Raw genomic sequence first — 24,670 nt, 5'->3', positions numbered from 1 at the left:
GGCGAGAGCATTGGTTCACAGGCTCACATCACTTCGACCTGCTTCTATCATCATATCCGGGTCCAACTCTGACCTTCCTGCCTCCTTCTTGCTGTCCCCAGACAATCTCAAGGTCATCTCCCATGTCAAGGTCCTCAGTTTAATCACACCTGCAAGGTCTCCTCTGCTCTGTAAGGCCATGTGTTCAGAGTCCCAGGGATTAGGACGTGGATGTCTTTGAGAGGCCGGTCTTCAGCCTGCCTCACTGTGCAAGGCCCATAGTTACATGGATCACAACAGCAGATACTTTCCTAGAACTTCCTCTGTGCCAAGCCCTTTTTAGACATTAGGTCACGACTGTCACAACCACTGTATGAGGCGGTTCTGTTGTTATGATCCTCCTTTTACAGACAAAGAAACTGAAGCACATGGGAGTGAAGAACCTTGTCCAAGGTCACACAGCTGAGAAATGTCAATGCCAGGGCTCCAACCCAGACAGCCTGGCTCCAGGGTCCTTGCTCTTTCCCACTCTGTTACATCCTTCCCATCTGTGGCCAGGTAAAAAGCAGCCACTTTATGTAAATGATGAAAAACCAGGGCCACCTTCCCAACCTCAACCCCTAATCTACCCATCTATCCTCTGCCTCTCCCTCTGCCTGTGAAGGATCCTACTCTTAGTGGGAAAGCAGTCCATCAGTTCGGTCTTTCCTTCCCTGCTGTCCAAGTCTAATCAGTTACAGAGACCTGGCCACTTCTGCCCGTCTCTGAAACATTCTTCCAGTTCCTATTTCTGGGAAACAAACCACCCCGCACTCAGCAGCTTAAAACAGCAGCAGTTGTTTATTTTGCTCAGGAATCTGCAACCCGCGCCGAGATGACCCTTCTCTCCTCCACGTGGCGTCTGCTGGGCTTGCCTGGCCGGATGCCGGGGAAGCCACTCCAGATGTCCCAGCGCTCGGTTGGCAAGTTGCGCCGGCTCTTGTTTGGTAGCTCAGCCAGGGCTTTGGCCAGGGGCCTCGGTTCCTCTCCACGGGCTGCCTGGGCTTCCCAACAGCATGGTGACGGGTTTCCAGGAGGACAAGACGCAAGTGCATGGCCTTTTATGCTCTAGCCTCGGAAGTCACGTGATGTCATTTCCACCCTATAGTGTCTGTGGTTGTCGTTCAGTCACTAAGTCGTGTCCGACTCTTAGCGGACTGCAGCCCGCCAGGCTCCTCTATCCATGGGATTCCCCAAGGCAGGAATACTGGAGTGGATTTCCATTCCCTTCTCCAGGGGATCTTCTTGACCCAGGGATCGAACCCAGATCTCCTGCTTCGCAGGCAGATTCTTTACCATCTGAGCCACCAGGGAAGCCCCATAGTGTCTGCTGAGACCCTCACAAAGGCTCACCCATGTTCAAGGCCAGAAGACACATAACTGTCCTCCTGCTGGGGGAATGACAGGGTTCTATAAGAGCATGTGGGAGGGGAGGTTTGTGGCAGCTCTCTTCAGAAAATTCCATCTGCCAAAAATGTCTTTATAGCAGCTCTCTGCATCCTTCCCACACTGGTGGGTACCGTATTCAAAAACCCCAGATTGGGTCTGTGAACTAAAAGAAGATCTTGTCTAATAAGTTCACTTATAAAATATTAAAAATGTAGCCACATGTACTGCATGTTTTTTTTTTTTTTGTATTTTAGAATCAAACTAACAAAAGTAGGATTTCCCAAGAAATCCAGAACATCAGATTAACAAACACCAACACTTAACCAATACCATGCCAAAATACAGGCACTCAAAGAAGTTTCTTCAAAATCACACTGTGTATGTCTTTAATAAAAAGCAACTCCTTTTTTGAGTATGCAGGATTGTGGATGAAGAAAATGTTAACTTTCCGAATTTTGATGCTTTCAAACTGTGGTGCTGGAGAAGACTTGAGAGTCCCTTGGACGGCAAGGAGAGCAAACCAATCAATCCTAAAGGAAATCAACCCTGAATATTCACAGGAGGGACTGATGCTGAAGCTGAAGCTCAAATACTTTGGCCACCTGATACAAAGAGCTGACTCACTGGAAAAGACCCTGATGCTGGGAAAGATTGAGGGCTGGAGGAGAAGGGGTTGACGGAGGATGAGATGGTTGGATGGCATCACTGACTCAATGGACATGAGTTTGAGCAAACTCCGGGAGATAGTGAAGGACAGGGAAGCCTGGCGTGCTGTAGTCCGTGGGGTCGCAGAGATTTGAACACGACTGAGCGACTGAACAACAACAATACCTTATATTCAGGTAATAATGAGAAAATACAGGGCTATATCCTTTTCCTTCTCATTTAAAAATCTAACCCTATTTTTAAGGCCTTAACCCACAGCACTTTCCATAGGTGGACTCATTGGGTATTGAGACAGGATCATCACTGATCCCTATCCTCCACCTCCAGTATCCTAAGCTTTTACTGCCTGCAACACAGATGGCTCATGTATATTATCTCATCACTAGAGTTGCAGTCTCATCTCACAGGCTATGATGTTAAGCCCCTGTAAATGGCAGGAACTGTGTCTTAGGCTTCTGAACCCCCTTACAGAATGCTGTGTGTGTATGCCTGTCTGTTGGTCGCTTAGTCGTGTCCGACTCTTTGAGACCCCATGGACTGTAGCCCACTAGGCTCCTCTGTCTGTGGAATTCTCCAGGCAAGAATATTGGAGTGGGTTGCCATTTCCTTCAGTGCATGAAAGTGAAAAGTGAAAGTGAAATCGCTCAGTTGTGTCCAACTCTTAGCGACCTCATGGACTGCAGCCTACCAGGCTCCTCCGTCCATGGGATTTTCCAGGCAAGAGTACTGGAGTGGGGTGCTATTGCCTTCTCCATAGTTTAGTGGAGGAAACCAATTAAAATGTGATAAAGGGAATTCCCTGGCAATCCAGTGGTTAGGACTCCGAGCTCTCACTGCCAAGGGCCTGGAGTTTGATCCCTGGTGAGGGAAATAAAATCCCAGAAGCTGTGAGATGCGGTCAAGAATATATGATAAATACTAAACACTAGAGGTTCCCCGTGTTATGAGACTATGTAGTAGGTGTAATTTAACCCAGCCGTGGAATCTGAGAAGGCTAAGAGCAGATCCTTGATAATAGTGGTTGAACGAGCAACAAACGGGGAGTTTTCTTCAGACATGGAAATCTGTTCTTAACTCCAAACAACCCACACAAGATGCTGCTCAGCGTAGATGCTTGAAAAATAATGTCTTATCTACAGGTAGGGAAATACCCAGCCCTGGGAGAAGCCACCTGTCCAAGGAATTTTCCCCTGTAACTGACCTGCTGCCTGGAATTTCCCTCTTAGTAATGCATTCACTTGTGACTGAGACTTTGATCTTCAGAAGTTGATGATTAAATGCAAATTCTCTGGCAGGTCTTATACATTAAACAGCTATCATTGTGAACACAGTCACGGGGAAAGGTTTATTAGGTAATTCCAATCAAAGCTATGGTTTTTCCAGTAGTCATGTATGGATGTGAGAGTTGGACTATAAAGAAAGCTGAGCACCAAAGAATTGATGCTTTTGAACTTTGGAGGTGGTGTTGGGGGAGACTCTTGAGGGTCCCTTGGACTGCAAGGAGATCCAACCAGTCCATCCTAAAGGAAATCAGTCCTGAATATTCATTGGAAGGACTGATGTTGAAGCTGAAACTCCAATACTTTGGCCACCTGATATGAAGAACTGACTCATTGGAAAATACCCTGATGCCGGGAAAGATTGAAGGTGGGAAGAGAAGGGGACGACAGAGGATGAGATGGTTGGATGGCATCACTGACTCAATGGACATGAGTCTGAGTAAACTCCAGAGGCCTGGCATGCTGCAGTCCATGGGGTCGCAAAGAGTCGGACATAACTGAGCAACTGAACTGAATTGAGTCTTGTTAGACGGGAGATGCAGAAGGCAGGATTGTCTCAGGAAGAAAGGAAAAGATTGGATGTGATTCTGGAACAAAAGGACAGAGGAAAAAAAAACAAAAACACAGCTGAGGAAGCAGTAGGTGTGCGGACTTGGCAGGGACCGGAAAGAGCTCTGTAGTTTTACTCTGAGAAGGCATCGCCCTGGGGGACATTTGAACAAGCTGGATGGGAGATCTTTGCCCCAAAATCAGATATTCTGTGCTGACCATACTATGGAGCCTGCAGAACGTGTGAGGTCGGCTCAGCCCAGCGACTCACACTGTGGAGCCAAGTAGAATCACAGGACCCTGTCCTGGCCAGTGCATGACCTTGATTCCAGGGAGACAGGCTCAGTCCACACACTGTGGCCATTTCACCAGCTAAAGAGGGTTGGCGGGAGACCTTATCAAAGGCAGACAAAATAAACATTTTCTGGTGAATCTGTTTGTTAAAGATATTTAGATTAGAAATGGGATTCTTCCTATAGTTGAAATTTCCAAATATTAATGAGTTAAAAACAAAAGATTTGGGAATAATGAATGAAAGGTCATGATGCCAGTGCATGTAGGCCTGCTCAGTCCCTCAGTGGTGCCCAGCTTTTTGTGATGCTGTGGACTCTAGCCCTCCAGGATCTTCTCTCCGTGGGATTTTCCAGGAAATGGGTTGCAAATCCTCCTCCAGGGGACCTTCCCGACCCAGGGATTGAACCCACATCTCCTGCATCTCCTGCATTGGCAGGTGGGTTCTTTACCACTGAGCCCCAGTCCTAGGAAGCCCCAGGACACCAGACTTCTATGCAAAAAAAAAAAAAAGAGTAGATTTCCTCTCTAACCTTCTGCCTTACTTAGTGTATCTGTTAACCATGGTCCTTGACCCAATATTGACATAGAACAGAGTGGGGGAAGGGAAAAGCCTCTTTTTGTTACAAAAATAATAAATGTGCATTGTAGAAATTCTAATAAGTCCAAAAGAAGCAAAAAAAGAAAGCTCTGCAATCTTTCTTTTCATCAAGATAAAGTCACAACAGTAAACACTGCTTTGAAAACTGGGTTTTTTTTTTTCCCTCTAAATAGCAAGTTGTGAACATCTTTTTTATGTCGTTAAATAGTTTTCATCTCCTTCCTTTGAGGTGTTGAGTGGCTCTGTAGTGTACTGATACAGCATATTTATTAGCTGGTTTCTGATCAGATGATTAGTTTGTCCTAGTGTGTTATTTGCATAAAGAACGGTGCAGGGAATGTATTTGCATCGAAATCTTTTCCCACAGCCCTGAGGATTTCCTTAGGACAAACTCCTGGGAGGGATTCAGGGTTTTGGTTGACCTGGTTTATACTCAAAGTTTAAACTGTTGGGTTTACTACGTTCACTTGGGGCTTCCCAAGAGGCGCTAGGGGTAAAGAACCTGCCTGCTAATGCAGCAGACATAGAGATGCGGGTTCAATCCCCAGGTCCAGAAGATGCCCTCGAGGAGAGCAGGGCAGCCCACTCCAGTGTTCTTGCCTGAAAAATCTCATAGACAGAGGAGCCTGGAGGGCTACAGTCCGTAGGGTTGCAAAGCCTCGGACACGACTGAAACGACTCAGTACGTACAGTTCACTACCATATTCCTGTAGAAGTTCTTTACCTGGGGAGATGAGCTAATTATTTGGAGTGGACTCAGTAGTATTTCCATGGTGTTCAGTTTAAGTCAGTCATATTTATGAGAAATTTCAGGTGATTAACTTACGTGAAGTGTGAAAGTCGCTCAGTTGTGTCCAACTCTTTGCAACCCTGTGGACTGTACAGTCCATGGAATTCTCCAGGCCAGAATACTGGAGTGGGTAGCCTTTCCCTTCTCCAGGGGAATCTTCCCAACCCAGGGATCGAACCGGAGCCTTCTGCATTGCAGGCGGATTCTTTACCAGCTGAGCCACCAGGGAAGCCTGGTTTGTTGGTGGGTTGAGGGACACGGTTACACGCTCAGATCCCTTCAGGAGTGATGGATTTGTCCCCCAGCTGCCCTTGGCAGTGGCCCCCTTTTGGGGCTGAGTTCAGCTGAGAGCCACTTCCCTAAGTCCCCTCCTTCTCAAGGTACCTCCTATCCCAGAGCTGACCAATGCGGGGGTATCATGGCCCAGCCCTTCTGCTCCAGTGAGGATCGCCCCGTCTCCAGAACTCCCCGGAGGCCTGCAGGGCTTCCACTGGGACCCCCTGGTGGCTGCACCCTCCCTCTGCCCAGCCTCTTCTTCTCCCCTCCCTTCCCCCTCCCCGCCCACCCCTCCCATCTCCTTCCTCGCCCTGGGTGTTGATCACCAAAGAAAGTGAAAGTGAAAGTCCCTCAGTCGTCTCTGACTCCGCCCCCCCCCCCACCCGTGTGGACTATACATACAGTCCATGGAATTCTCCAGGCCAGAATACTGGAGTGGGTTGCCTCTCCCTTCTCCAGGGGATCTTCCCGACCTAGGGATCGAACCAGGGTCTCCAGATTCTTTCCCAGCTGAGCTGTCATACTCCCTAACAAACCTCCTGCACAATAACCTATGTCTCAGAGTCTAGGAGCAGCCAGTGACTGTTGGGTTTTTGGTTGGTTGGTGGCAGGGGGTTGGTTACAGGAGCAGAAATAGGGGCTCAGCCAACCCTGGCCACGGATTGCTGAGTGTGCCATGGAATTTCACCCCCGCAAGGGGAGCGCTAGCACCACCACAGCCTCTGGGCTCACACTCAAGGGTGAAGTCAGTTTCCCTCTTCTGAGAGTTCTTTTCACGTAAGAAGACGGATCAAACTGTATCCATGAATCTTACAAGACCACTTTAAAATGCTGTCTTCTCAAAAGGATCTTTTGAAAGCTATCTTTTTTTTTTTTTTAATTTTTATTAGTTGGAGGCTAATTACTTTACATCATTACAGTAGTTTTTGTTATACATTGATATGAATTAGCCATGGATTTACATGTATTCCCCATCCCAGTCCCCCCTCCCACCTCCCTCTCCACCCGATCCCTCTGGGTCTTCCCAGTGCACCAGGCCCGAGCACTTGTCTCATGCACCCAACCTGGGCTGGTGATCTGTTTCACCCTAGATAATATACATGTTTCAATGCTGTTCTCCTGAAACATCCCACCCTCACCTTCTCCCAGAGTCCACAAGTCTGTTCCATACATCTGAGTCTCTTTTCCTGTTTTGCATATAGGGTTATCGTTACCATCTTTCTAAAGTCCATATATATGTGTTAGTATACTGTAATGGTCTTTATCTTTCTGGCTTACTTCACTCTGTATAATGGGCTCCAGTTTCATCCATCTCATTAGAACTGATTCAAATGAATTCTTTTTAATGGCTGAGTAATATTCCATGGTGTATATGTACCACAGCTTCCTCATCCATTTGTCTGCTGATGGGCATCTGGGTTGCTTCCATGTCCTGGCTATTATAAACAGTGCTGCGATGAACATTGGGGTGCATGTGTCTCTTTCAGATCTGGTTTCCTTGGTGTGTATGCCCAGAAGTGGGATTGCTGGGTCATACGGCAGTTCTATTTCCAGCTTTTTAAAAAATCTCCACACTGTTTTCCATAGTGGCTGTACTAATTTGCATTCCCACCAACAGTGTAAGAGGGTTCCCTTTAAGCCTCACCCTGCCTGGTGCACTGGGAAGACCCAGAGGGATCGGGTGGAGAGGGAGGTGGGAGGGGGGACTGGGATGGGGAGTACATGTAAATCCATGGCTAATTCATATCAATGTATAACAAAAACTACTGTAATGATGTAAAGTAATTAGCCTCCAACTAATAAAAAAAATAAATAAAATAAATAAATAAATAAATAAAAAGCAAAAAAAAAAAAAAAGCCTCACCCTGAGAACACCCGGATCTCAGTCTACCTTTAGATCATCCTTCCAACTCGTGTTGCCGAATATCGGTGGTAACCAAAACCTTCTGTCTCCATTCATCTATAAGGCAGTTCTGTAGAAATCCATCAGTGCTGATTCTCAGCCGTGCCATGCACCTCTCTGGTATGGCCCAATCCTGTCTTCCCTAATGATTGCTAAAGAAACCAGCTGTGGTTTGTAAGCGTTTGCACGGAATCTAGGCCATCTCCATACTAGCGTCCCAACCATTCACTTGCATAAGAGTATGATTTCAGGACTGAAGAGAGCATATTGCAAATGCCCAGGGAGTCACCCGTAGAAATGCGATGTGTCAGAGAAAAATAAAGAATTGCTGTGTAAGGAGGAAGGGACATGCTCTCTCTGTGTATTATTTGGAGCAATTATTTGACACAGAACATTTTGAGCCCGGAGATGTGGATGGGTAAGCTGCTTTGTGTGTGTCCCTACCTCTCAGTGTCTGGCTCAAAGCAGGTGACTAATCTATTTTGATGACTCACTAAATTAAGCCAGAGGCCAAAAACTTAGATGCCTCTGGGGTCTGGAGCGATGGAGCCGTTGGTATTTGAAGAGCAGGGGCTTAGCCACGGGTTTGGCCATTGCCACATGAGCATCTGGGCTCTGAATTACCACATCTTCCTTTTTTAAAAAACAAAAATTTTATTATTATTTTTTTAATACCAAAAACATTTTGTATTGGGGTATAGCCAATTGACAATGTTGTGATCGCTTCAGATCAACAGTGAAGGGAATCAGACATACATATACATCTATCCAGCTTCCTTTATTTTTAATCACCCCCCCCAAAAAAAGAAATTATATTTCTCTGTGAAAACTCCCAATTTTAATATTGGCAACTAATAGTTTTATTTGGGGGAGGGGCGCTGCCAGTTCACAACCAGCAAACTAACCTGATGGAGAAAAGCAGCTCGCTCTTTTCAGACGCTCTGGTGTAAAGAGGGATGTGCAGATTTCGTCACTTGACAGAAACACCCCAATCTTCCTAATGAACAAGGTTGGCGTGATTGTCCTTGTTTTCTCATGGTGACTGGCAATAACCAAGATGTGACGTTTTGTTTGTCCTGTGTTTATTGTTGTGAAGTCTGTTTTGAATCATTGTGATACCCACACAGAGGTGACAGGATAGACTTCCGTAGGCGACTTATCATCAGATTTTAAAGTAATCCTCGATGATGAAAATGTGAAGTGTGAAAAGACAGCAAGCTCTGTGGTCCCCTGGGTAACTTCCCAACAAAGACGTGGAAATGGGGCCTGTGGGTGGTAATGGAAAGAGTAGGTAAGAACACATAATGCTTTTCTCTTCTCCTGCTCTTGGCAAAACACGATTTCTAAGCTGAGGTTCTGAGATTTAAAACCAGATGTGGACACAAGCTCTGCAAAGCCAAGTTATTGAAAACTGAGTTTTCTCTCTGTTGTTAAAGACTGACAGATTCCCGTCTGACCTCATTCCTCCCCTCTTCGTCTCTCTTGACCTTTGACTCCAGCTCGCCAGTCAGTCACCCGGTTCTGGCGGGGTGCCTGTGGGCCCACAGCGCCGTGCCCGGCTCCTTGGGAGAACTCACCGGAACCAGAGCAGGGTCCGGGCCGGCCTCGAGGCCAGAGTTTGCGTTGTCAGTTCTTCCAAGATGAGTGTGGAACATAGACTGAGACAAACAAGGCTTCTCCACCAGCATTCACACAACAGCGTCAAACTCATCGTTTGAATGTGAAGGGATTTTCTGGGTGGGAATGAAGTAGTCTAGGGTTGTGAAAGCTGTTTGGAGCTGGAATGGGGAAAAAAAAACAAAAACAAAAACAGGTCCTGGGGACTGATGAAGGCTTCCCAGGTGGCTCAGTGGTAAAGAATCCACCAGCAAATCCGGGAGATGCAGGTTCGATCCCTGGGTCAGGGAGATCCATTCCCTGGAGGAGGAAATAGCAACCCACTCCAATATTCTTGCTGGGAAAACCCCTGGACAGTGGAGCCTGGCAGTCTGCATTCCAGGGGGGTCACAGAAAAGTTGGACACGACTCAGCGGCCAAGCACGCATGCATGGTGACTGATGGACACAAAAGCAGCCTGTCGCCAGCCCACCCCGCACAACTGTTCTGTCCAGGTTTCTGTCACCACGGCGTTGTGCCCTGGCTTGAGAACAGCCTCAAAGCAGAAGTGAAAATCAATCATTAAAGCAAGGTGTGTCTGGAAAGGAACAGACTAAAGAGAGTAAATAAGGAATAATTAATTAGTGTGGCTTGGGCCCCAGTCATCTCCAAATAAATGTTGCCTCCCTTAATCCGCAGCTGCTAGTCTCCAAGTCATCAAGTGTAGTTTAGATTTGCCTATGGCTATTTCTCCATCTCAAGAATTGCAAACAGTGAGTTTCCAAGAAGTGACAGAGGGGTGGTTAAACTTCATGTCTTAATGCTAAGGAAAGATTGAGGTAATAAGGAAAAAAGTTAATGGGATTTCAAGTGCACATGGAATTTAACAAGCAAAATGAAATCTTGGATGAACTGTGACCTGTCTTTTAAGGTATCGGTTTGAACACGCTTCTCCTCTCTACTTTTCCCCATCGGTTATTTTATTTTACTTTATGTCTTTCCTTTCTTTCTGTTTTTGGGAAAGGGGTGACTGCATGTTTTTCTCTATTTCCACATAAGCTTTAACAGAGCATGATTGCCGTTCGGCTAAATCACACCTCTAGCATTTTCACCACTGCAGCCATCATTTTTGGCTAAAAAGAATAGGAAGTTCTATGATATCCCAGAAATACAATTTATTTGTACACTATCTTATACTAATCTATGAAGAGCATCAAATGATATTTCAGGCTTTTCCAATTTTTTCCCAAAGTATCAAAAATGACCAAAGCTGAAATTTAGTTTTAACACATCACTGACTGGGGGGTTTTGGCAGAAAGTAACACCTGTGGTGTGAATACACCTCCGGTCAATAATGTGTTATTGTTTCTTCCATGTTGTCGTACAGATTCAGAAGACTGGTGGTTATGAAACATGAAGATGATTTTCATTAAAGAGGGTTTTCTTGCCCCAGATTTAGAATTCATAGGCGTCATGCCCTGTAGGGGGAGGCGAGCACACCCTCTTGTCTAAGGGTTTCTGGTTCTGTGTGTGTCCTCAGTCACTCGGTTGTGTCTGACTCTTTGTGACCTCATGGACTGTAGCACTCCTGGCTCCTCTGTCCGTGGGATTTCCCCAGCAAGACCACTCGAGTGGGCTGCCCTTTCCTTCTCCAGGGGATCTTCCTGACTCGAGAATCAAACCCATGTTCCCATGTCTCCAGCATTGCAGGCAGATTCTTTACCCAGTGAGCCATAGGGTAAGTTCTCTTGCCTAAGGGGTTCTGGTTAGAACCTTCCAAGTCCATCACAAAAAAAAGGCTATCAGTATCAGCTCTGTCTTACATTTTCTTTCATGCAAAGGCCCCTCGCTATGGCCAAGCAGATCTTACCAGTCACAAAGCAATTCCATGAACAGTAAATTTCTGAGCCGCATCTGGCTCCGCCCCCCTCCCCTGCCTATCCACCCCCCCCACCCCCTGCCATTACCCCTCAGAGATAACAAAAATGGAAATCTGAAAGAATAGTTTCCATTCTCTTTTTCACACGTGATCATCATGAAAAAAGCAGGTTGGGAATTTAACCACACTACCGTGGAGACAATAGGTCTGCAAACATTTTTGATCATGAACCTCGTAGATCAAAGATATTTTTTTTAATAAAAATTTTTGAGTGCAACTGCCAGTAAAAGCATTTAATTTGTAAATTCTAGACAAATTCTACTCTATATTGTACATCTTAACAAAACACACCCTAAAAACCAGCATTTTAAAAAAGACAAGTGAACGTCTATTAAATTGTTCTCGTTCTGCCCAAATGATAAAGGGTTGGTGTAGACCCCTAAGGAGAGTCACACGCCTCTGGGAGTGTCTATGGGGGGCCCTCAGTCTCGAGCTGGTGGTGAGCTGGTGGTGCAGCCCCTAGCCCGGACATCTGAGAGCTGCTAAGCTGCAAGGAGGGAAGAAGTGCACCCCAGAGTGTGATCAGCACCCACTGAGCAAACGTGTGACTTTACCATCTCCTGCAGTGAAAAGGAATGGCATGGTCTTTGTTTAAACCAAAGACACAGGACACCCTCCAGTTAGGAACAGAGATGGCCATGGCTTTTTGATGGCTGGTGGATGCTGGCTCTTTACCTGTCTCAGATGGACATTCCCTGGTGAAGTAACTAGGGTATCCGGCAGACTGCATGGGGTGCCTGTTGTGCATATTAGAAGAGGGAGCGAACACGAGGCCTGGAGGGGTGCCTCCCAGAGAAGGGGTGTTCAGTGGCGGGCTCTAAAGGATAAATAGGAGTTGGTCGGCAGAGAAGAGACTAGGGAGGAGCTCACTGAGGGACCCGAGGAAAGCAGGCAAAGCTGAGGTCTGCCCAGAGGACTCATGAGCTCCGCAGTCAGAGAAGGCCGCTTACCTTAGGGGCACCTTTGCCCCTAGCCTACATTTCCTGAACCCAGACACTGGAGTGGTTTTGTGGCATGGAAGACCCTTCATGCCCCTCCTCAGCTCAAATCCTTCTGATATCAGCGTGCAAGCCAGAGACCTGCCAGTGGCTAAAAGTCTCACGCTGCCTGGCTCCCAACCGCTTTGTCCACATTCCCCCTCTTCGGCCCACCCTGAGGCTCCTGCAGGGTCTGGAATGTGCCCGGGGACGTTGTGCCTTCTGTTCCCTCAGCCTGGAACGCTGTTTCATGCATCCACTGCTTCACTCCCCTCCTTCCTTCGAGTCTTGATGTGCCCGCCTGTCATCTTCTCAGGGGTGACTTGGGGAGTCTGTCTGCTTTCCCCTTCCTTCCTTCCTTCCCTTCTACCCCTTCTTTCACACTCTCTCACTTTCTTTCTCCTTTTCCCATCTTTAATTATTCCTCTTACCACTCACCACTATCAAAACATACTATGTATTTTACCCCTTTATCTCATTTCTTTCTCTTTTTTTTTCATCTAGAATATAAGCTTCATGAGGGCAGAGAGTTTTGTCTGTCTTCACCATTGAACCCCCAGTACCTGGAACTGTGCTTGGATAAAAAATTAAGTAGATGTATGGATGAACGGATGAATACCAAGTGAAAATCTTATCTTTAACCTACAGAGCAACAGGAAGTCACTGGAATCTCTATAGTCTTAGTAGGAGAGGAATGTGGTCAAGCTCAGCTTCGGGAAATATTTTGTTGTGGGAGTTACATGCTATCTGGGAGCAATAAGAAATTGGCCACAGCAAGGCCAATTAGAAAGCTACCGTGGTTGCAGAGGGCTGCCTGAAGTGGGGTGCAGGAGGGCCAGATTGGGGGGGGCCCAGAAAACCTAGAGACATCTCCACTGACCAGCAGGGCACCTCGGAGAGGAAGCCATGCAAGATGCCTGGAGACTTAGAGAACGTAGACGGGTGAACACTAAAGGGCAAGGCTGCAGTGCAGGACGGGTCCATGGAACAAGCAGGGACTCGGCGGTCAGAGCATCAGGGCGAGCCCTGACTCTCCCCAAGACAGTGACCCCCTCTGAACCGCAGCATCATTATGGATGAGACAGGAGCTAGAAGCTCAACACATCAACCACTGCTAGTGTTTCGGGTCCCGTCCTGGGCTCTCTGCCTATGTCACGTGGTTCAGTCTTCATGGCCACTCAGAATTTGACATGAACCTGGGCTTCCCTTGTAGTTCAGTTGGTAAAGAATCTACCTGCAATGCAGGAGATCCGGGTTCGATCCCTGGGTTGGGAAGATCCCCTGGAGAGGGAAATGGCAACCCACTCCAGTATCCTTGCCTGGAAAATATCATGGACTGGTGGGCTGCAGTCCATGGGGTCTCAAAGAGTCAGGCACGACTGAGCGACTAACACTTACTTGGTTGACAAGGTGACCACAAGAACGTCCCTTCGGTGAATAACACCTCTTAGACTGGGGAGTGATCAAGGTGAGTCAGTGGCCCCTGTGTTTTTCTTTTGTGCAATAACAGGTTGGGGGAACAATGCTTCTCATTATAGTGGGAAGGACTGTAAATATTAAATAACAGTAAAGCTAGTCCATTATCTCAGAAGCTAAAGGCGCCACTAAAATGTGAGTTTCCTTGCCATTCAAGATAAACACTCTGATATCTTTGATCTCCACTGGGTGTGTCATTTCCCTCCCAGGAGATCTTTGGCAAATGTCTTCATCCTCTTCTCTGCTCTGTGAAACACAGTCAGAACTCTCTCTCTGTCTCTGGTCATCCCTGGAAGGCTTTGCAGGTGGCACATTCTTGGCGTGGTTGTGAACCCCTTGGGGTATGTAATGGGTGTGATGAGGTCATTTTCACTCAGCTTTAGGCATGCTGTAATGGGAATGATGAATTTCAACATAAACCTCATTTTTTCCTCGCTGGAAATAGAAACTTCCTAATGAAAATATGTTCTGACTGCTTAGAGCCAGAAATGCAGGTTGAAGAGCTTCATTTCAAATTTTGAATGGTATCAATGGAAGAAATGCAAACCATCTAAAGCATTCAATGGACAAAAGCATTTCATTGTGCTTCTCTAACTTCTGGTTGCAGTTTTACCATTTTAAGTGCAATTTTTAGCATGCTTTTCGAGACTTTTAATGAGACGTTTCGGTGGGCACTGTTTTCTTCAATCACTTACATCCAACTTGAAAACAAGAATTAAGAAGGTAGTTGAGTTTCTGACCACAAGGGACAAACAAATACCATGTGTATTACTTGCTTATGTCCAACGCTTTGCAACCCCATGGACTGTAGCCTCTGTCCATGGAATTGTCTGGGCAAGAATACTGGAGGGAGTTGCCATTCCCTTCTCCAGGGGATCTTCCAGACCCAAGGATCAAACCCAGGCCTCTTGTGTTGCAGGCAGATTCTTTATCATCTGAACCAACAGGGAGCTCATACAAATAGCTCATACAAATGTTTAGAAATGCAAGTTCATGTATAATAGACATATAGTCCAAGATGGAGATTCCTAACAAGAACTTTCAGGTGAGCAAATGAAGTGCCAGCTGGGGCTTTGGAACATCACGAAGGGCCCGTGCTCTGTCCCTCTCATTCCATGGGATACTTGTGCTATTGGACCCTAGGTGCCATCTCTCTTGGGCCAGGGCTCAGGGACACTTTGTGACCCAGTGATTCTTGCCAGTATCCAGTCTAGCCTCCCTACAATCAGCACCACTTTGAGCCCCTTTCCTCTAGAAATGGAAGCACTCGAGTTCCCTAAATATGATTCAGATGGAAGTGAAAGTGTTAGTTGTTCAGTCATGTCTAACTCTTTGTGACCTCATGGACTATATGTAGCCTGCCATGCTCCTCTGTCCATGGGATTCTCCAGGCAAAAATACTGGAGTGGGTAGCCATTCCTTTCTCCAGGGGATCTACCCCACCCAGGGATCAAACCTGGGTCTCCGCATTGCAGGCAGATTCTTTCTTTACTGTCTGAAATTCAGATGGAGCTCACCATCAATTCAAAGGCAGGTACAGAATGGCATGTGTTGGGAGGCTTTAGGGACAGCCTGATGAAAAATCTATCATTTATCACTGATTTCTTTGAGCAAAGACAGTTGAACCGTCTTCAAATACCTCATGATAACTTTTTTTTTCCCATCCATATAATGAAACCACAGACTTCCCCCACTCCCCGCCCCTATAGCTCAGAGAGTAAGGAATTTTTCCCTGTGATGCAGGAGACACTGGAGATGTGGGTTCAGTCCCAGGGTGGGGAAGATCCCTTGGAGGAGGGCACGGCAACCCACTCCAGTATTCTTGCCTGAAAAATCCCATCGACAAAGGAGCCTGGCCGGGCTACAGTTCAAAAGGTTGCAAAGAGTCAGACACCCCTGAGCACACATGATGTGAAACCACAATTGTAAATGAGTGTGTTCAGTGCTATTGTCTCAGATGAACAGAAACGTTCCAGGTTTGCCCACACAATTGAGCTGGAGCTTCATGTCATGAGTTTTAATAGGGGCAGGAGGCGAGTGAGGAGGAGATGGAGAAATGAACCTCTTCTTCCTCCTCTGATCCCCCTTTAGCTCTTGTTCACCGAAGCGGACTCCAGGAGAGAGAGGAGAGGAGGGACAGGTGTGCTGGGGGAGTAGAGGGCACCTCTGTGTCTTCTACCTCCTTGTCGCTTTTCCCCATTGCCTCCCTCCACCAGCGCCTCCCATACCCACGCTGCCACCAAAGCCTGCATGTGCCCCCAGGGTCCCCTGCAGCCTCTGCGCTGAAAATGCAGCCCGTCCAAGTGCACAGTCCCTGGAACCAAGCACCAGCCAACGTGACCCTGTCCTCTTGGTATTTGATGCATCCCATGAAGAACCTGCATGCTAATGCAGGAGACGCAAGAGACACAGGCTCAATCACTGGGTCAGGAAGAGCCCCTGGAGGAAGAAATGGCAACCCACTCCAATATTCTTGCCTGGAAAATCCCATGGACAGAGGATCCTGGTGGGCTACAGTCCATGGGGTGGCAAAGAGTTGGACACAACTGAGCAGACACACCCACACACACGTACACTATTTTACAGCATTCAAAACTTTTCTAGATCTTTTGCATTTAAATCTCCTGGGTTGAGAGTTACAGGTAATTTGGCAAAGCAAACACCATAACTGGTCTCTTACATAACCCTACAGCTGGCAGCAGGGAACCACGCATGGAGATTAAGCAACCCTCACTCATCCAGGAAGACTTTGCGTTTCCTTTTATGGCGGGATAAATACTCTGGTTTGCTCTTTCCCATTGCATATATTCTTTTCATTATTGGCTGACTTTAATGAATCTTTGAAGTTAATTTTTTCCTGTGAACGGCAGGATTCCACTTAGCTTTTGGAAGCTTAAGAGGTGTCCATGTGTGCCTCTAGACTAGAGAATGTTTTTCATAAATAACGTGACCACGTTTAAGTGATAATGAAATTGGAGAGAGTGGGAAGAACCTAGCACTCAGACCGCCATAGGGACCTAAATTGACAAAGTACCGGGAAGTTTAAAGAGTTGCAGCATTTTAAGGGGATTAAGGGCTCCCCTGGTGGCTCAGCAGTAAAGAATTGGCCTGTCAATGCAGGAGACTCTGGTTTGATCCCTGGGTTGGGAAGATTCCCCTGGAGAAACAAATGGCAACCCACTCCAGTATTCTTCCCTGGGAAATCCCATAGACAGAGGAGCCTGGTGGGCTACAGTCCATGAGGTTGCAAAGAGTTGGACACAACTTAGTGACTAAACAATAATAACATTTAAGAGAGATAAGCAACAAGGACCTGCTGTATAGCACAAGATACAGTCAATATCCTGTAATAACTGATATGAGAAAAGAATCTGAAGAAGAACAGATACACATACATGTATAACTGAATCACTTTGCTATGCACCTGAAACTTACTCAACAGTGTATATCAACTGTACTTCAATTAAAAAAATAATAGTAAAATGAAAATTTGGGGGAAAAAAGGAGTTGCAGCCTTTTCAAAGAACTGGTATCCTGCTATTCCAGTATGCTTCTTCTAGACCTGCAAAAAATCTTCTAGACCTCTTACCTGCAAAAAGGCCAACTGAACTAGCTTTTCAATTGTACTATCCATTCTTTCTGTTTCTTCATCCTTTCCTATTTAAAACAAAACCGAAAACACTCAGTCTCTGAGTCTCCAAACAGACAGCCTCTTAATGCTTTCTTTCTCAGCTTCAGAGGTTCAGATTACTCTAAAATGTTTTCATATCTTTTTTCCGAATTCAGTAGGTGTTAGAAAATGATCAAAGAGCTGCCTATTCCTGGTTCTCCAATTATAATTATAAAGTTTTCCAACGAAAATCCTAGGATCGCTTCCCACATTCTCACTATCAAATACAAGTGGGAATTAGAACATTCAACCAATAAAGTTTCATCAGAAAAAAAAAGAAAAGGGGATAGGGCACATTTCGAAACAAATTCTACTTTTTTTCTTTAAAAAAACAGAGGTCATTGACCAAGACAGATTTCCAAATGTTTTCTCTAATATCCCGGTGTATGAAACTTTGATTTAAGTGTTGAGGAAATTACAGGGATCAAACCATTCCCCAAGACTTCAGTTTCCAGGTTTCTCCAAGCCTTGAAAATTCCCCACAGGCTAATTACTGTTTACTGCTGTAGCCCTTCCTGCTTCTGTCTGTAACATTTTCCATCCTAAGAAGGGTCGTCCCATTCAGCAGCAGAGCCTGGTGACTGAGTGGCTGAATGGAATTACTACCAGTGGAAACTATGCTGCAATAGGGAGAGATAAAACAGCTGCGAAGCAGACCTCGGCCGTTTTTTCCATCCTCCCCAAGCAAAGTTAATTAGCATAGGGAAAATGACTAAGGTGTTGACGTCACCTCTTTCCAGTAGAAACTTACACTCTGTCCCTGTCCGCCTGCTAGTCAAGCACGGCTTGACTCAGGAATTTGGTGTCCAAACAGGATGCCCTGGAAGCAGTGCTTTTTTTTCCCCCAGGGGCGGGGGGAGCCGGACCTCATTGCTTTATAAGTGCCAGCTTGAGAAAGAACCCAACAGCTTCTGGTAAAGGAACTCCATCCACTTGGGGCTTGACCGCGGGAGTCGCTGTAGCTTTCACTGTAAGAAAGCAAGATGCACTTTAGAAATTTTAACTACAGTTTTAGCTCCCTGATTGCCTGTGTGGCAAACAGTGAGATCTTCAGCGAAAGTGAAACCAGGGTAAGGCTTCTGATATGATGTGATTTTTTTTTTTTTGAGAGTTTTCAAAGCATGATGTTAATTGGTACTATTAGCTGAGATAGTTGGTGGGGATGTGTGGTTCTCTTTGTGGGTTTTGGGGGTTTTTGAAATGCGTCCAGAATGCTTTGAGCCTTCAGAATCAAAAGGTGTTGCCTGAGGAATTAGCTCTGAAGGAATTTTTTAAAGCTCAGTATTTAAAAATGTCTGTGTCCCTTGGCCAATTAGTAAGGCAGGGTTCAGCATGGTGGATTTTTTTTTTTTTTTTTCATTCTGTATAGATTGTAAGTAAACTTTTGGAGGGAGGACTTTTCTGACACTGCACAGAATGTTTCACTTTGATATCTCGAGTTCAGGATACTTTGATTTTATCTTAGGAAATCACTATTGTGGAGATATTTGAATGTTTGCAGTAATTATAAGGGCCTGTCTTCAGCTTTCTAGGTCTTTCCAGGTGGAGAAAATGCACCCATAGCAAATAATAAATAGATAGCTAAGTTAAATATCCTACCTCCTGGAAAGCAGCTGTCATCAATGGTTATTAATATAACTTATTAATATAAATAGTGATTTTAACTACTATGCTTTAATTCTTCATTTGATTAAAATGCCAAGATTTCCATCAGTAGCTGTGAAGCTATCTAACTGATCTCTAAAACAAGACTGTATATGAATGAATTCTGTGTGTTCTCTTTAGGGGGCAGTGATCACGTTATATCCTTATACCTAAAGCCATACTGAGACTTGGGAAGTTTTCTTTCTTTTTTTCTTTTAATCAAATTTAACTCCCTAATCATGTAGTCTGCTTACAAGTCAGAATTGTAGTTTTTAACTAGATCTTAGAGCACAGTCTATTTCTGCGTGTGTGCTTATTAAGTTGCTTCAGTCTTGTCCAATTCTTTGCAACCCTATGGACTGTATGTAGCCTGCCAGGCTCCTCTGTCCATGGGATTCTCCAGGCAACAATACTGGAGTGGGTTGCCATGCCCTCCTCCAGGGGAACTTCCCGACCCAGGAATCAAACCCACGTCTCTTAAGTCTCCTGCACTGGCAGGTGGGTTCTTTATCACTAGGGGCACCTGGGAAGTCCAATCTATGTGTAAACGTACTACAAAGTCTATATATTTAATATTAGCCTTATGTGAGTAAAATCACTTTTGACTCATTTCAGTAGAGATGCCACCCAACAACTATAATAACAAATAAGATTATTTTATAAAAGCACAGTAGGAGAGCAATACAAAATTAACAAGGTAGTGTGGGTTCTCTTGCGCTCTGGTCCTCAGCCCTGACTTGCCGTCTAAAAATATCCATCAAAGTCATCTCTCTTAAGTTATGAATCATAACTCGAAACAGTTGGTCACAGTGCCTATGGATGAGGTCGTGTGAAATTCCAAATCCGTACAGACACCCTCACGCCCCAGACTCGCCCGTGCTCCGCAGAGGGGCGGAGACCAACCGAGTCACGCTTGGCCAGATGAACTCGAAGCTTGACTATCTGCTGCACATTTGCTCTCCTTCTGTTTCTCTGCGACACCTCTCCTGGGAAAGTCACAGACTTTTCCACCAACTAAAGAAAAGCCAGTGAACTGGAAGAGAGGAACTCTGTGAGCTCTTCCCACCTGCCAGGTGGAGACGCCAGCCAGGAGGGAAGGCAGGCCGCGCCCACATCCCTGCCCGATGGAGCAGAAACTGACCAACCACCCATCCGTCTGGAGGCCCATCCCTTCCTCCACTTCCTAGCACCAAGAAGTCCCAGGGACGTTCTCCTCTTCTGCTGGAATCCTCTCTCCCCTTTGCAGAAACAGCATGCCCTCTATAGATTTCCAGGGTCCTTGCAGGCCTCCTCGTCTCGCCGGTCACCTGGGTAGAGGACACGCCGCCTGCCCCAGCCCAGCTCTCAGCCACTCCCATCGGCCTCTCACCATCCCCAGAGTTTGGTCTGCAGAAAAGACTCAGAAACCTGGTAACTGACAGCCCCTGCTCAATCTCCTACAAGTGTCAGACTGTCCATCAACACCTTCCCATCTGGCTGGAAAAGATGGAGGTGGTCTCCCAGTTCCCCAAAACGACACCCCCATCCAGGACCCAAACCAGTGGTGGTGGGGGCGGCGGGGGAGCGGTGCTCCTGCAGAACTTTTCCCAGGAGCTGATGAAACAGTCTCCTGAATCTAGGCTTTTAATCATTGAACTCAGGCATTTCAGTTCTAAGATCTCATGCTGTTTCACAATGTTCACTAGTTCTTAAAACACTAGAGCTAAATGAGTACCTGTATTAAAGCCAGTGTGTAGAAACAGGTTCTTTGACAGTACACTCATTTTTAAAAACCAGTACTATTTTAGAGAGTTAAAAAATGACCGACTGAATGGGAAAATACTATTGGGAATTTTTTTTTTTAAACTGCTTCCTTTACATTAAGAAATGCAAGGCCTTTTTATGCAGAGTGAAATAAGTCAGAAAGAGAAAGACAAATATCATATATTAACACGTATGTATGAAATCCAGAAAAATAGTCCTGATGATCCGATTTGCAGGCCTGTAAAGGAGACACAGACATAAAGAACAGACCTGTGGACACGGTGGGGGAAGGAGAGGGTGTGATGATTTGAGGGAACAGCATTGAAACATACATTACCATATGTAACATAGATAGCCAGTGAGAGTTTGATGTAGACAGAGGGAACCCACAGTCAGTGCTCTGTGACAACCTAGAGGGGTGGGATGGGGAGGAAGGTGGGACGGGCTTCAAGAAGGAAGGAACGTATTTACCGCCGATTCATGTTGACGTATGGCAAAACCCATCACATATTGTTAAGTAATTATCCTCTAATTAAAAAAAAAGAAAAAAGGCAAACAACCATCGGGAAAATGTACCTTTACCACCTATAGTGCATAAAAAAAAAAAGAAAGATGCAAGCCTTTTTAAATTAACTTTATTCTTTCCCAATTCAATTAAAAAATTTTTTTTTTCAAACTAGCTCCAGTGTTTGAAAGCCCTAAGTAATATTTGCTGGACAGGGCATTGTCCTAAGCGGAGTGGTGGGATTCTGGAACTGGATTGGGGAGGATCATGGAACAATAGGATCTGAAGTTGGAAGTTCTTGAAACAATGAATGATTCAGTTTCTCCATAAGAATTGTAATGAAGCTGTCCAGTCAAAGGTCATGTGCAGGTAGATTCCAATTCCTTTCATTTTTTATTTTTCAGGCCAAATTTGAATCCCTCTTTAGGACTTACGACAAAGATATCACCTTTCAGTATTTTAAAAGCTTCAAAAGGGTCAGAATAAACTTCAGCAACCCCTTATCTGCAGCAGATGCCAGACTCCAGCTACATAAGACTGAATTTCTTGGAAAGGAAATGAAATTATATTTTGCTCAGGTGAGTAGATTTCACTGATACCCACACTTCCCCCTTCTCCCTCTCACCCTTAAAGTGAAAGAAAGTGAAGTCGCTCAGTCATGTCCAACTCTTTGTGACCCCATGGACTGTAGCCTACCAGGTTCCTCCGTCCATGGGATTTTCCAGGCAAGAATCCCATGCCATCGAACCCGGATCTCCCGTGTTGCAGGCAGACGCTTTATGTCTGAGCCACCAGCTTTCCCATAAAACAGCGTATATACCCATTGTTGTTACCGGCACTACGTTGTGTCCGACTCTTTGCGACCCCATGGACTGCAGCCCGCCAGGCTCCCCCGTCCATGGGATTTCCCAGGCAGGAATCCTGGAGTGGGTTGCCATTTCTTTTTCCAGGAGATCTTCCCGACCCAGGGATTGAACTTGGGTCTACTGCATCACAGGTGAGTTCTTTACCACTGAGCCACCAGGGAAGTTCCTAGACACCCATTACCTGTATGTTGATTGAAAACTCCAAGAAATCATCTTCAGAGGGGCAAAATTCATACTAGAAATGTATCACATCCCCTATTTTAAGAAGCTAGTGGGGTGTGGTTGATCCCTGACCTCATAGGTGACCTTCTTGAGTTGAGTGATGATGGGAAAAAGAGTCTTTTTCTGACTCTGGCAGGTGGAGGACCACAGGGTAGTGGGCGTAACTTTGCTAGAACCCCAGACTAGAGCGGTTCTGGCTTTATGCAGGTTCTGAGCAGGGCTCCGTAGCCTGCTCACTTCTGGAGAGCCTATATCTGCACATCAACATGCCCTGCACATCAACCCACCCTGCACATCAACACGGGGGCTGCCCAGTCCAGTCTGAAAGGGGGGGTGGGGATGGGTTCATCAGGCAGGTAGCAAAATGGTAAGAAGTCCTTCTGGGAAGAAATCCTTCTGGTAAGCAGGGGTCTGGGCACCAGGGCAGTCCCAGGAGGGGTGGGGGCTCCAGGGCAGGTTTGCTTTTCCTCCTTCCCATCACCCCCTTCCTGCCCCTTCCCCCCCTTAATGGTAGACCACCCACCTTCCAGGCAGCTCATAAATTTCCACTTGAGGATGTTATAGAAGTCTTAACAGCTTGGCAAGAGGGCAAGAGCCCTTCAGCTCCTACTCCCTGGTGAAAAAGACCCCCTTGGGGGCCCTGAGTTCTCGGGGCAGACCCTGTAGAAGGGCTTCTGGACCCTGCAGGGAAGGCAAACTTGCCAGCCCTGCCTGGGTAAATTTGGAGCCGGATGCCCTGCCCAAGCCTTAGACCTTGGATCCTTGGGAACAAATGCCCTTCTGCGTTTGGTGTGGTTCCATTTAAGTGATTGCTTAGACCCTCCCATGACCTTTTCTGGTTTATTAAAGTAAAGACATGTTCATTGTGAAATTTTTAGGCGGTGGGGTGGAGGAGGGGTGGAATACTAGGGAACAAACAAAATCCAAAGTGGCCAGATTTGAATGTAAGATGACTCCGAAGAGCCCTCCATTCACTGGCATAACTTTTATGTCCCCAGAACCAGAATCTCAGTTTTTGTCCCTTATTATTTTTTTTCTTAAAATATGTATCCTAGAAGCTGGGCTTCCCAGGTGGTGCTAGTGGTAAAGAAACTGCCTGCCAGTGCAGGAGACAGAAGAGATATGATTTGATCCCTGGGTCGGGAAGATTCCCCAGGAGGTGGACATGGCAACCCACTCCAGTATTCTTGCCTGGAGAATCCCCATGGACTGAGGAGTCAGGCTGGCTATAGTCCATGGGGTCGCAAAGAGTCAGACACGACTGAAGCGCCTTAGCATGCATGCACACATCCTAGAAGGTGGATTTATTTTTTCCTTCCTCCTTTTAGGCATCTGATTCAGAGCCCCACAGGGGGAGAGAAGCCTGAGAGCGTGGCAAGTCCCCATCCCTGCTCTGTCCCCCTGAAAACTGATGTCGGTCCTGGAGGTGTTGCTTAGCCTTTGGAGTGTCTGTGATATGTTGTAATGCCTCTGTAACACGAGGAGCTGTAGGCAATTGGTTCTGAGATCCCTTCTGACCTCAGCCACAGCGCTTTATTTTTTTTTTCCATCTGTACTAAAATTACCTCTATATATTTTCTATCAGTCTCAGTTCAGTTCAGTCACTCAGTCGTGTGTCCGACTCTTTGCAACCCCATGGACTGTAGCACACCCAGCCTCCATGTCCATCACCAACTTCCAGAGCTTGCTCAAACTCATGTCCATTGAGTCGGTGATGCCATCCAACCATCTTATCCTCTGCCATTCCCTTCTCCTCCTGCCTTCAGTCTTTCCCAGCATCAGGGTCTTTTCCAGTGAGTCTGGGTCAAGCATTCTTTCTCGTGGTCCACGGTGCCTATGAGTCCCTATCCCGGGAGGGTGCTCTAATCACGTTTGCATGGTGATCTAAGTTCCGTCTCCCCGCCGCTTGTGAACCGTATGGCGATTCATCCCGGGCTGAGCCTGCACGGCTGCGTCCCTGACCCCTGTCTTCCGCAGGTGGTCAGGAGGCGCCCTCACGCTGCCTCAGTCCTTCCCCCTTCAAGAAACACCTCCCTCTCTCCTCCAGACTTTACACATAGGCAGTTCGCACCTGGCCCCTCCGAATCCAGACAAACAGTTCCTCATCTCTCCTCCCGCCTCGCCGCCGGTCGGCTGGAAACAAGTGGAAGACGCTACTCCCGTCATAAATTATGACCTTTTATACGCTATCTCCAAGCTGGGGCCAGGTAAGCCCTGCCCTCGGGTAAGGACTAGGGGTGGGGGTGGTGAGGACACGTGGAGATCTTGT

At 46.4% G+C, this 24,670-nt stretch overlaps 1 protein-coding gene across 2 annotated transcripts in view; it reads left to right on the top strand.

Annotated features, from left to right (window-relative positions):
• The window catches only part of RCAN1 (regulator of calcineurin 1), a 112,947-nt gene that overhangs the window by 83,743 nt on the left and 4,534 nt on the right, over positions 1-24,670 (top strand). Inside the window, exons 1-3 of one of the 2 annotated variants that reach the window (XM_020909846.2) lie at positions 18,182-18,491; positions 21,718-21,891; positions 24,449-24,608. In XM_020909846.2, coding sequence (XP_020765505.1) covers positions 18,405-18,491; positions 21,718-21,891; positions 24,449-24,608 — 421 coding nt within the window. In that variant the 5' untranslated portion in view covers positions 18,182-18,404. Of the gene's footprint in view, positions 1-18,181; positions 18,492-21,717; positions 21,892-24,448; positions 24,609-24,670 lie in introns of those variants that run through there. The other variant, XM_020909844.2, reaches the window with a different exon arrangement.

This window comes from Odocoileus virginianus, chromosome 25, assembly GCF_023699985.2.
Source record: "Odocoileus virginianus isolate 20LAN1187 ecotype Illinois chromosome 25, Ovbor_1.2, whole genome shotgun sequence".
NCBI lineage: Eukaryota > Metazoa > Chordata > Mammalia > Artiodactyla > Cervidae > Odocoileus > Odocoileus virginianus.
This window is presented reverse-complemented; position numbering and strand designations above follow the sequence as displayed.